Source organism: Microcaecilia unicolor, chromosome 4, assembly GCF_901765095.1.
Source record: "Microcaecilia unicolor chromosome 4, aMicUni1.1, whole genome shotgun sequence".
NCBI lineage: Eukaryota > Metazoa > Chordata > Amphibia > Gymnophiona > Siphonopidae > Microcaecilia > Microcaecilia unicolor.
In genome coordinates, this window is record NC_044034.1 from 370,892,505 (window position 1) to 370,905,555 (window position 13,051).

The 13,051-nt window shown below is 47.2% G+C and overlaps 1 protein-coding gene across 2 annotated transcripts in view; it reads left to right on the top strand.

The window, feature by feature from the left end:
- The window catches only part of DMD (dystrophin), a 2,615,032-nt gene that overhangs the window by 2,043,145 nt on the left and 558,836 nt on the right, over window positions 1–13,051 (top strand). For both annotated transcript variants that reach the window (XM_030202363.1, XM_030202359.1), the window contains one exon: window positions 6,919–7,036. In XM_030202363.1, the coding sequence (XP_030058223.1) occupies window positions 6,919–7,036 (118 nt within the window). The remainder of the gene's footprint in view (window positions 1–6,918; window positions 7,037–13,051) is intronic.

Sequence of the window (13,051 nt, forward strand, 5' to 3'; positions counted from 1 at the left end):
ACGCTATGCAAAGGAAGGAGTGATGCAGTCGTGCCACTGGTGGGTATGGACGCAAACGTATTCCATGATGTACTGGACAGGAGCTGTGAATCCTCCTCACTGAAGATGTCACTGGAGACTAAGGGGTCCTTTAACTAAGCCACGTTAGGGCCTACGTGCCCCCAACACGCGCCAATTCCTAGTCCCCTACGCACGCCAGAAAATCATTTTTATTTTTCGCGTGGCGCTACCAGGCATTAAAAAGGCATTTGACGCACGTAGGTCTTTATCGCCCAGTTAACGCGTCAGACCTCACCACTAAGCCAATGGCTGGCGATAAGGTCTCAGACCCAAAATGGAGGTGCATTAGTTTTCATTTTGTCGCACATCCATTTTCAGTCAAAATTTTAAAAAGGCGTTTTTACAGGTGCGCTGAATAATGATTCTGTGTGTGTCCAAAACACGCGCCTACACTACCGCAGACCATTTTTCAGCGTACCTTAGTAAAAGGACCTCTAAGGTGTGAAAAATTTGAATTTCCAGATAAGGGTCAATATTCAGCTGGCGGCGGTCAGCGGTTTTTTAGCCGCCACTGGCAGCAACTCAAGATATTCAATGCCAGGCCATGTCCGAACTCCAGCATCGACAATCCGGTTATATATAGGCAGATAAGTCTACATTCTATTGGCACAAAAAAAAATACGCCTAGGCGTATTCTATAAACCCCACCTAAATTTAGACGTGGTTTATAGAATATGCCTGGAAACCATTTTCTGCAACTATTGTGTTACTTTCTCCTGTCCCTTAGCCCTCACAGGGAGTGGGGGTGGGGGGGAACACAGAAAAAAAAATAAGAAGAAGAAAGAGAACTTAGACTACGTTAGGCGCAACCAGTAATTACCTTTATTGGTATCTCACAGAGCCCAATACAAATAATAGTTCTCTCCCTGGAGCACGTTGTCAGTCAGCAGCGTGCATCCTGAATAACAAAAAACTGCTCAGCTAACACTGTCCCGGACATCACATATTTACTGTTGCAAGTTACATTTCTCATAAATCATGTGATTTCCCCTAAACTGGAATCAGAAAGTAGCCTGTACCATATATGGGTATATCAGTCTCTCCTGACGTTATGTGCACATGCACACTAGGTGGCCATTGGCTAATTACTTATTTGTATAGCGTACACAACCAGAACAATACCCTTGTGTCCTCTCTCTGTCTATCTCCCCAAATGAAACATTCTGGACATGTTAGGCTCACACTGTGTCCCCAGCCTGTCAGCAACTGCCAAGGTTACCTTATATGAAAGGCATGATCTCAGCTCCTGAGAAAAGCACTGTATGTTGCAAAGATGCTAACTTGTTAGGCCATCTTATGAGAACCAAACTGAGGCCTTAGTACAGGCCTTAGCCCTTAGTAATAGACCTAGCATAGGAAGGAATATACTGTATACTATATTTAGCCGCAGCCATTTAGGCCAATGAAAACCTGGTGTAAATGCTGACGCCTAAATTACGATTCTATAACAGTGCACATAAATTCTAGGAACAGCCGTGACACTCTCATGGCCATGTCCCCTTTTCAGATCTCCGTCCTACAATTTACTTGAATCACTTTATAGAATGCGCTTAGACATTTGTGCATGTAAATTCAAATTAATGGCAATTAGTATCAATAATTTCTCGCTAAGTTCAATTATCGGCATTGATTGGCTTGTTAAGCTAATTAAATTGCATGCCAGAATACAACCGGATTTGCGCGCACCACTCAAGTCGCTCTATATAGAATCCGGGGGGGGATAAGTTAACCGGATAAAGCTAGGACTGTGTTTTATGAAATTCTGTTTGTTTATCTTATGTGCTTGTTAAATATTGGCACCTAGGTGCCAAGTCTGCCCCAGGCCACCTCAAAATAGCCAGTTTCGGCTTAGGTGCTAACCGGTATATTCAGTGACAGTGTCCGGTTAAGGTCACGCGATTTAACCCTGGCTGTTTAAATCTCTTTGAATTTTGACCTCATGGATTTCTCTTGCCTTGTTGAGGCCTTGTCCCCCCCTGAGTGCCCCTTTTGCTCCTTCATAATCCAACGGTTCCATGAACCCCCTCACAGGCTTTCTGATGTACCTGAAAAAGATGTGAAGAAGAAAAGCAGAGCAATGTAGTGGAGTTAAGCAAAATGTATTCACTGTAGACAAATTAAAAGCATAACAACATTCTCTAAACGTCCAACATGCCATGTTTCGCTCGCTAAAGGGCTGCATCAGGGGCCGAACACAAACTGTGAAATAAATACATAAAAGGCCATCTATACAGATAACAACACTCAAGCAGCTCTGTATAAACTCAAAACAACCTTAAACAGTCAAACAATAAACTATCTTGAAAACCCTTTAAAAAGCTTAAAAAGCCACAGCAGCAAAACACATCAGCACATATGTTTATGTGTCCCTGAGCCACTGCCAGCCCTCCCCCACCCCCAACGAGTGCTCAGTTTTCATGCATGCAAGAAAGCCGAGCATGCATGTAGGGGGTGGGGTCGGCAGCAGCAGCAGCTCTGGGATACTGATGCCAGCTGCAGAGCTCGGAAAGTTCTGTTCACCAGACCAGAGGAGGTGGTCTTCAGCTACTCCCCAAGCCCCCTGCCATGGTTGTACCAATGATTGTGATCAGTACAAATGAAGAGCATTTCTGGTTTTATTTCTCCAGTGTTTCAGTACTTGCCGAGTTTAACTTCTTGGGGTTCCCAGTTCAGTTTTGGTCTCAGTGGTGTTCCTTGGTCGGCTGCCACCAATCCCCCTGGGTGCAGCGTTGTCCCCCCAGTTGCAGCATCCCCCCCCCCCCCCCCGGTGCAGCATCGTCCCCCCCTGGTGCATCACCTCAAAACACCACCACCTCCCCTTCCGGGTGCATTGCTCTTACCTCCCAGGATGCTGGGAGCAGCCAGTTCTCTGCTCCCTCGACCGTGGAACAGGAAGTACCATCAGAGGGAACAAGGAATCGGCGGAGCCAACAGTCATGTGGTGCACCTGGGGTGGACCACCCCCCACTGCCCCACCCTCGGTACGCCACTGTTTGGTCTTCATATTTCTATTTCTAATTTGTGATCCTTTGTTCTGCATTTGGTGAAAGTCTGTCTGTGTTGTGAGTAAAGAAGTCATTTAAAGCTGTTTTATGTGTGATGGTAGGGAGAGCTGGGGTGGGGGCAGAGAGGAGAGGGAATCGAGGGCCCCAGCATGTCTAACACCGGCTTTGCTTTTAACACAAGATGTGATTATTTCATTTAATGATCCCCGCAAGTACTTTTCTGCTGGAAATGTTTATAAGCCACAAATTTAGATGGCCAGAACCGTTGCTAATGTTTTCCGCAATATTTTGTGGTATTTTCATAACCCCCACCCCACCCACCACAGGGGAGATAATGGATGCTGTGCATTTTTTTTTCTTCCTTGTATTCTGTATGATGCACTGCTCAGACAGCCCTGGAAATGGCTTTGGTTGCCTAGCCTGGTGCAGGGTGTCAGGACCACGTCTTCCTAGTGGCTAAGTGAAGACGGGTCATCTGTCTGCTCAGAAGGGAGCTGTTTATTATCATGAGCTTGTGTTTTGTAATAGATGTGGATAACCATTAAATAGGCACATGGGATTCATTTATTTCCAGGACGAATATAGCTACAGGGAATGCTAATAATGGGGGTCTAATGCTTCCAACCGTAACTGACACAGAGGCATTAGGAGATCACACTGCACTCAAGACCTCTAGGAATGATTTGCACCACAGGCTGTAATTTAAACACTGCTGCTATTCAGAGGCAGAGCTGGTCACTCTGTGAATCACATAATTTGTGCTGAAAGTACATTGATCCTGTGACCACAGCTTGGGAAGGCTGAAGTATCAAAGGGCAGATTTCTGGCCACCGGCTTCCTGGAACCTGTGTGTTATGCATCAAGGATCTTAAAAGTGCAGGGTCTTCTGAAGCAGCCAAAGCCTGTGGCTATCAGGCTGGCAGGCTTTGGGGGGTGGTGGGGGGGGGGGGCTTTCTTTCTCTCTGTTCTATTCCTTCATTTTTTTTCTTTTTTTTTTCTTCTCTGTGAAAAAGATCAATTAGTTACATAGGGGCCCTTTCACTGAGCTGCGTAGGGCACCTAAACACGCCCAACGCGCGTCAATTTGCAGTTACCGCCCGGCTACCGCGAAGCCCTTTCGGTAATTTCATTTTTGCCGCGCATCCGCTACGCACGCCGGAAAATAATTTTTATTTCTGGTACGCGCCAGAAACCGGGCGGTAATCATCATTCTACACGCGTAGATGATTACCGCGTGGTTAACGCGTGAGACCTTACCGCTAAGTCGATGGCTGGCAGTAAGGTCTCAGACCCAAAATGGGCGTGCACCAATTTTTATTTTGCCGCACATCCATTTTCAGCCAAAATGTTTAAAAAGGGCCTTTTTTACAGGCGCGCTGAAAAATGGATCTGCGCCCGCCCAGCACACGCGCCTACACTAGCGCAGCCCATTTTTCGGCGCACCTTAGAAAAAAGGACCCCTTATTTTGTACATTCTCTAGAGCGAATGTTTTGCCCACGATGGTCTACAGACAATCCCTCCCCCTGTCAGATCACCTACAAACTACTACTACTACTATTTAGCACTTATATAGCGCTACAAAGCGTACGCAGCGCTGCACAAACATAGAAGAATGACAGACCCTGCTCAAAGAGCTTACAATCTAATAAACAAAAATAATAAAGTAAGCAAATCAATTAATGTATAGAGGAAAGAGGAGAGGAGGGTAGGTAGAAGTGAGAGGTTACAGGTGGTTACAAGTCAAAAGCAATGTTAAAGAGGTGGGCTTTCAGTCTAGATTTAAAGGTGGTCAAGGATGGGGCAAGACGTAGGGGCCCATCAGACCAGTACTTTGGATATTTTAGGGTGGCTCTCATATGAGCGTGTTTTTAAATAAGAAAAAATCCACATGACAATATGCCAAACTCAAGAGCATAACTAAGGCAAACGTGCTTTGAAATATTAAATAATAACATAGATTGTTAAGGAGATCTTCATAAATGTCATTGATCATATGTGCACATGGGCTTCTTTACATGTTGCATTCTCTTATACTTATGATAGAGACCCTGGGCACCCATTGATCTACCGGTAAAGGCTCACATGCTACACGCGCAGCGACCGGTCAGCACGCACCAAGTGCTGATTACCGCCGGAACCAGCACGCGTAGGAAGAAAGAGAGAAATAATTCGTCCATGTATTACGGACGCATACCAAATCTGAAATTACCACCAGGAGGGCGCACTGGCCTGGCGGTAGTCTCATTTGGGTGCACGCTGCATGCGCGTAGAGCCTACCGCGGCTTAGTAAAAGGGCCCCTGAGTCAAAAAACTGTGCTGTAAGTAAGAATTTATTTATTTATTGCATTTGTATCCCACATTTTCCCACCTCTTTGCGGGCTCAGTGTGGCTTACAATAAGATATGACTAATGGAAATATATTTGTTACAACTTGGTTATGGGTTACATTGTACAAGTTATGCGAGACCATCGTTAGGAATTTAACAATGGGACATCAACATAGAAACATTGGAAGGAGACAATGGGAAGCTTAAAGGGCAGTATTAAGACACAAAGCCATATGGTGTACATATTTCTGTGAGTGAATGTATGAGTGATGTGGAATTACGGGGGATGAGGGTCAGAAGTGGATGTATGATGCATTGATGATCAGTGAGTGTGGACTCTATGTGTTAGAATAGTGCACACTAAGTAGAAGTACTGTGCCCTAATGGTGTGGCATATTGACAACTCAAAGCCAAAATTCCAATGTTTTCTATCATTCTGCTGTCATATGACTGCACAACCCAAAGCTACTCACAGATGTGTTGTTCATATGATACAAAGGTGTCAAATGCTGCTGGAGAAAGAACAGCACAGTGCAAAAGACTGTCAATATTGCAGAAGCAGATAACGTCAGCTGACCTTTACTTGATAACATAGTAACATAACATAGTAGATGACGGCAGAAAAAGACCTGCACGGTCCACCCAACAAGATAAATTCATATGTGCTACTTTTTGTGTATACCTTACCTTGATTTATACCTGTCTTTTTCAGGGCACAGACCGTATAAGTGTGCCCAGCACTATCCCCGCCCCCCAACCACCAGCCCCGGCACAGACCGTATAAGTCTGCCCAGCACTAGCCCCACCTACCAACCACCAGCCCCGCCTCCCACCACCGGCTCTGGCAGAGACCGTAAAAGTCTGCCCAGCACTAGCCCCGCCTCCCACCCACCAGCCCCGGCACAGACCGTATAAGTCTGCCCAGCACTAGCCCCGCCTCCCAACCACCAGCCCCGCCTCCCAACCACCAGTCCCGCCTCCCACCACCGGCTCTGGCACAGACCGTATAACTCTGCCCAGCACTAGCCCCGCCTCCCAACCACCAGCCCCGCCTCCCACCACCGGCTCTGGCACAGACCGTATAAGTCTGCCCAGCACTAGCCCTGCCTCCCAACCACCAGCCCCGCCTCCCACCACCGGCTCTGGCACCCATTCTCGGCTAAGCTCCTGGCAGAGCAATTGGCAGAATAATCAGTTGATGGGCGGTACTCACAGCGGCAGCCATTTCCATGCGATAATGGCTCATATCTGTTCTTAGATATCAAAAGCCTAATGCGAAGGCTTGTAATGATATGTCCAAGGGCAGAGGTGTGATACTTTCCACTGCTAAGGGTGCTCTCTACTGGGATATGGAGTTAAAAGACTGAAGCTGTTTTTATATTTCTATTTCTGTTGTTAAATCTGCATATCCAAGAAAATATGAGCTAATTCCTTGTAGAGCTGAACCTGAAATGGACTATGACTGAGCTTCAGACCATGCAAAGGCAAGTTCTGGCATTTAAAGTATGCTTCTTCTCTTTACCAGGGAACCATACAGGATCTAGAGAACAGGCGCCCCCAACTGGAGGAATTAAAAACGGCAGCTCAGAACCTGAAAAATAAGACCAGCAATCAGGAGACCAGAGCGGCCATCACAGATCACAGTAAGTGAGGCGTCCACAGTCCCTGCTCTATTCCAGGGACGGGATTTCAGAGCCACGGCAACGGCTCCACATATGAACCGGTGTATGAAAAAAGGAAGTTCTCCTGTCCGTAAAACTCCATTTACCTCTCCCACTCCTCACTCCCATCCGTGATCTCTAAGAGGGAAAGATTGTACCCCCGTTCCCTGGGTAAAAGTGTATTGCTTCATTGAATAAGTCTATATAGGCTGTGTTTACTTGTACATTTTAAACCCATGTTATAAGCAGTGGCGTAGCAAGGGGGGGCGGGAGGGGCGGTCCGCCCCGGGTGTCAGCTCAGGGGGTGCTCCCTGCCAGCTCCCCCCCCCCCCCCCCGGGTGCAGCACGATGATACCCCCCCCCCGACCTAATGCCTACCCTCCTGCGTGCAACCAGCTCCCTACCTTTAAAAAAATATTGGAATCCGAGGCGAGGCGCAGCGCCTCGCGCCTGCACGTAAAAGAAATGTGGACCGTCTCATCGGACCTTCTCTCGCTCTATCTGTCCCGCCCTCCGCTGACGCAACTTCCTATTTCCGCAAGGACCGGGACAGACAGAGCGAGAGAAGGTCCGATGAGACGGTCCACATTTATTTTACGTGCAGGCGCGAGGGGCTGCGCCTCGCCTCGGATTCCAATATATTTTTTAAAGGTAGGGAGCTGGTTGCACGGAGGAGGGTAGGCACTGGGTCGGGAGGGGGGGTGTCGATGCGCCAAGGGGGGGTGTCATCGTGCTGCACCCGGGGGGGGGGTGTAACGGCGAACCGCCCCGCCCCGGGTGGCAGCCCCCCTTGCTACGCCACTGGTTATAAGCATCTGATTTTAAGACAGTTGTGCAGCGATAGACTATTGTAATTCTTTGATTATTGAGTTTGCTTCTATGTAGGACTGAAGGTCTCCAACTTCTTCAAAATGTCTCTACTAGGCTTTTGATATGTGCATTGAAATCGCAGCATATTTCTCCAGTTTTCTGTGATCTACTTTGGTTGCTGATTTCCTTTCGCATAAGATTTAAAAGTCTTGTTAGTAACTCACAAGCCCTGCAAACTGAGCTAAAGATCTATAGCCCTTCTCACTGGCTGAGACCCAATGAGACAGATTTATTATAAATCCCTGCATTTTAGAAAACCCATTTTGCAGGAACAAGGAACAGGGTCTTTTTTTTTTAAGAGGGACCACCCGAATGGAATCATTTATCAGTATTCCTGAGAACGATGGCCACTGTTCCCTCTAATGTTTGTCAGGTTGTATGCATAATTTCTGTGCAAGAGTTTTGGGTATGGCTGTGCAATGTGCAGAGATGTAAAATGCTATGATTCAAGTCTACATACGGATTATAGACTTCTAACATTTTTCATTGTCCTGTGTTCATAGTTTTTAAAGCATGTCAGTTCTATTGTTTACTATTGTTCATTAGTCAGTTGTCATTACTGAAATGCAAAGAAAACAAATCCTGCAATTTTACAGGTATGTTATGGGCCCTGATTACTAACATACAACTCTGTACTCTGAGCTTCATAAAATAGATCTTAGATTTATTAATACATTAGTAGGAAAAGGCCTGTTTCAGACACAAATGAAATAGGCACTAGCAAGGTTTTCCTTCCCTCCCTCCCTCCCTCCCTCTCTCCCTCGCAGTTCCAGGGGGGTCGGGGGCCCCACACCCTCCCCCTTCCCCCCCCCCTACCTCCCAGTCCGGCGTTTTGGCAGCCCTGAAGCTTAGTCCATCCGGCACCAGCGATTCTCGTGTCATCTGCTTACCCGGGCCGCCCACAACGTCATAACGTTGTGATGCGGGGCGGGGCCCGCCCTCGACATCACCTCGACATCATGATGTTGTGACGCGAGGGCGGGGCTGAGACAGATGGCCAGTGACGGAAATCTACACCACGATGAACCCCACGAACCCTGGTCCCTGCACTGAAGCCACAGAGTGAGCTTCAGAACGTTGGAGTTGGGAATTATGTCGGGGGTGGGCGGGGCTGAGGGCGGGGCACCCAATGAACACTACGGGGGGGGGGAGCTTCAGGGGCAGGCTTCAGGGGGGACTTGCTTCAGTGGCACGGTTCAGAGGTGGGAATTATTTATATAGATGAACATGTAACAGTGGACCCATATTAAATTACTACTACTACTACTTATCATTTCTATAGCGCTACCGGACGTACGCAGCGCTTCACACTTGAACATGGAGAGACAGTCCCTGCTCAATAGAGCTTACAATCTAATTATGACAGACAGACAGGACAAGTAAGGGATAAGGGTTAGGACAGACAGGACATATCAGGGATAGGGGACAGTTGAAGGGTTAGGAGTTAAAAGCAGCATCGAAGAGGTGGGTTTTTAGCCTAGATTTAGCCTAAATTACCCAGGCTCCCTCCCCAGTTTCACAACCACTCCAGCATGCACTCAATACACCCTTTCAATGCATTGAATAAAACCTATGCTTGGCAACAAGCTGAGGAAGAAGATTGAATGAAGCCTACGCTTGGTAACAAGCTGTAGAATGTTTGCACAGAGCGTCTCCTCTGATCAAGCCACAGTGTCCAGCGTGATTGAAAGTTGGAATGTTACCTGGATCAGTCGAATTTGCATCACATGGGTATTTTTTGTCTGGACTTAAAATCTGAATAACCCGGAATGGTGAATGTGGTGATATTCACCTTTTTTTTTTGTGTGCACGTAGCATCTAAACTTTTGTGTTGATTATTCCATGGTGATTTGTTAAGACGTTTTGGACCATTCATCGTTTCAAGTAGTGGAATTAAGCTGTTAGGTGCTTTGTTACTGGGTATTCATCAACTAATGATATGCAGGTGGTGAATGGATTGAAAAGGGTGTATGTGAGCGCGTGCTAGAGTGGTTGTTAAACTGGGGAGGGAGCCTGGGTAATCTAAATGGGTCTATTGTTACATGTTCATGTATTAATAAATCTACGATCTATTTTATGAAGCTCAGAGTACAGCATTGTATGTAATGTAAGGTTTGGTACTCTGTTTAAAAGTGGTATTCCCCTTATATAATAGGTTGTTAGTGGCCCTGATTACTAAGCCATGCTAGAGGTATGTTAGCATTTTTTAGTGCATGCTAAGCATTAGCACACGCTAACTGTGTAGAGGCCCATAATATTCTTATGGGCGTCTACATGGTTAGCGCGCAGTAAAAACGCTAGCGCACCTTAGTAAACAGGTCCCTAGATATTTTTGTAACTTAGAAGTTGTTCTCCAAAGGCAAAGTCCACTTAAGTGGACTCAGAAGACAGAACTTAGCCCAGGGTCGAACTGTCAGAGATTCAGTCCAGTGCATAAGCACAGCTGATTAGAGGTTTTTTTTTTTCCTCCCTTTGATCATTAGCAGAGGCCCAAACAGAAAACACTCTGTCCAAATCTATCTTGTCTCTATTAAATTGGAAACTCTTCACAGGCATTAACATCTCCAAATGATCAACCTGCAAATGATACCGTCATTTTGTGTTCAATTATTCATGAGGCCTGAAGCCACACTGGCATTCAGCACTTGATTGTAGGAATGTTCTTCCGTTATCCATCAAGTTCACCAGATCCTGGATTGTGGCCATATCTGGAAAAGCGGAGACCGATTTGCTTTGGATTTGTTCTCGTACTGCGAACTTGAAGTCATGTATCCTGAGAACAGCTGTGTTTTCAGCAAGAAAATCTTGGTAGTGCGAACACAGAAAGCTGACCTGCTCTGTTCCAAAGGTGAAGCCACACTGTGAATTCCTTCAGCCCGTCAAGTTTATTCAAGAGCCTCCTATGGGGAACCATGTCAAAGGCATTGCTGAAATCTACGTAGATTACAGCTAGTGCACATCCTTGATCCTATTCTCTGGTCACCCAGTAAAAGAATTCAATCAGATTCTATTTGGCACAAATGCACCTTTGGTAAAACCAATGCTATCTCGGATCTTGTAACCTATTGGATTCCAGGAGATTCACTATCCTTTCCTTCAGCATTGCTTCCATTACTTTTCCAATAACCAAAGTGAAGCCTACTGGCCTGTAGTTTCCAGCTTCTCTGTCACCACTTTTGTGAAGAGGGACCACGTTCGCTCTTCTCAAATCCCTTGAAACCTCTCCCATCTCCAAGGATTTATTAAACAAAGAACCTTCAGCATAGTGTAATGCCTGTAAGAAATCTTGCTAATACTTGGGATCCCTGGCACTGTTTGGTCCGAAGAGCAGTATTGTGGTTCAGGGATCCAGTCTGTATCTTCTTCTTGGTGACATGCAACACCATCTCTGAACCATTGGTGGAGTAGCTATGGGGGGGGGCCACGGGGGCCTGCCCCCCCCCAAATGAATCCAGGGCCCCTGATTTGGCTGGCAGAGGTCCCCAACCCCCGCCAGATGAAGCTTTTCTCCAGCTTTGCTCTCCTTACATTGCCTGAGAGGTGCTTCCCTCTCATCACGTGCATGTTCGGTTTTAGTGAAACTGAGCATGCGCAACGTGAGGGGAAGCAGGGCAGACAATGTAAGGAGAGCATCACTGGAGAAATGCTTCAGCTGGCGGGAGTTAGGGACCCTTACTAGCCAAGGTATGTGGCGCTGCAGCAGAGAGGCGGGGCAAAATGTGCCCTCTCACTATGTGCTCTGGACCCCCCCCCCCCCCCACACACACACTTCGAGGTCTAGCTATGCCCCTGGATCCCAGGAGCTCAACTCTAAAAAAAAAATAAAAAAAAAAAAATATTCCGAGCATTGATTTAATCCACATGATAAAAAGGAAATCAAACATATTTGCTACAAGGAAGGGATTAGCTGGGGAATTTAAAATCTGCTTGTTCTTAACACAATATAATATTTAAATATCTTCTCATTTGTGCTTTGTCATGCTTCAGGGAAAATCACAGTATTATCATTCTTAGCAGTGTTAGCTGCTGAGAAAGACTGTAAAACATTACAGATTTTTCCTGAATCTTTCATGAAGGAGTAGTATTTTAGAACGTGACACATGGCACTGTGGTAAAATTCAAAACCTGTTGCTCTCAGCAGTGAGAGACCACACAAGATGCTGCCATGATGGAAGCGTGTCAGGGCTTAAGAGGGCAGTACCACTGCAGTACTCCAGTGAGGGGGAAGAGAAGCGTGTCAGGGCTTACGAGGGCAGTACCACTGCAGTACTCCAGTGAGGGGGAAGAGAAGCGTGTCAGGGCTTAAAAGGGCAGTACCACTGCAGTACTCCAGTGAGGGGGAAGAGAAGCGTGTCAGGGCTTACGAGGGCAGTACCACTGCAGTACTCCAGTGAGGGGGAAGAGAAGCGTGTCAGGGCCTAAAAGGGCAGTACCACTGCAGTACTCCAGTGAGGGGGAAGAGAAGCGTGTCAGGGCTTAAGAGGGCAGTACCACTGCAGTACTTCAGTGAGGGGGAAGAGAAGCGTGTCAGGGCTTACGAGGGCAGTACCACTGCAATACTCCAGTGAGGGGGAAGAGAAGCGTGTCAGGGCTTACGAGGGCAGTACCACTGCAGTACTCCAGTGAGGGGGAAGAGAAGCGTGTCAGGGCTTAAAAGGGCAGTACCACTGCAGTACTCCAGTGAGGGGGAAGAGAAGCGTGTCAGTGCTTACGAGGGCAGTACCACTGCAGTACTCCAGTGAGGGGGAAGAGAAGCGTGTCAGGGCCTAAAAGGGCAGTACCACTGCAGTACTCCAGTGAGGGGGAAGAGAAGCGTGTCAGGGCTTAAGAGGGCAGTACCACTGCAGTACTCCAGTGAGGGGGAAGAGAAGCGTGTCAGGGCTTACGAGGGCAGTACCACTGCAGTACTCCAGTGAGGGGGAAGAGAAGCGTGTCAGGGCTTACGAGGGCAGTACCACTGCAGTACTCCAGTGAGGGGGAAGAGAAGCGTGTCAGGGCCTAAAAGGGCAGTACCACTGCAGTCCTCAAGTGAGGGGGAAGAGAAGCGTGTCAGGGCTTACGAGGGCAGTACCACTGCAGTACTCCAGTGAGGGGGAAGAGAAGCGTGTCAGGGCTTAAAAGGGCAGT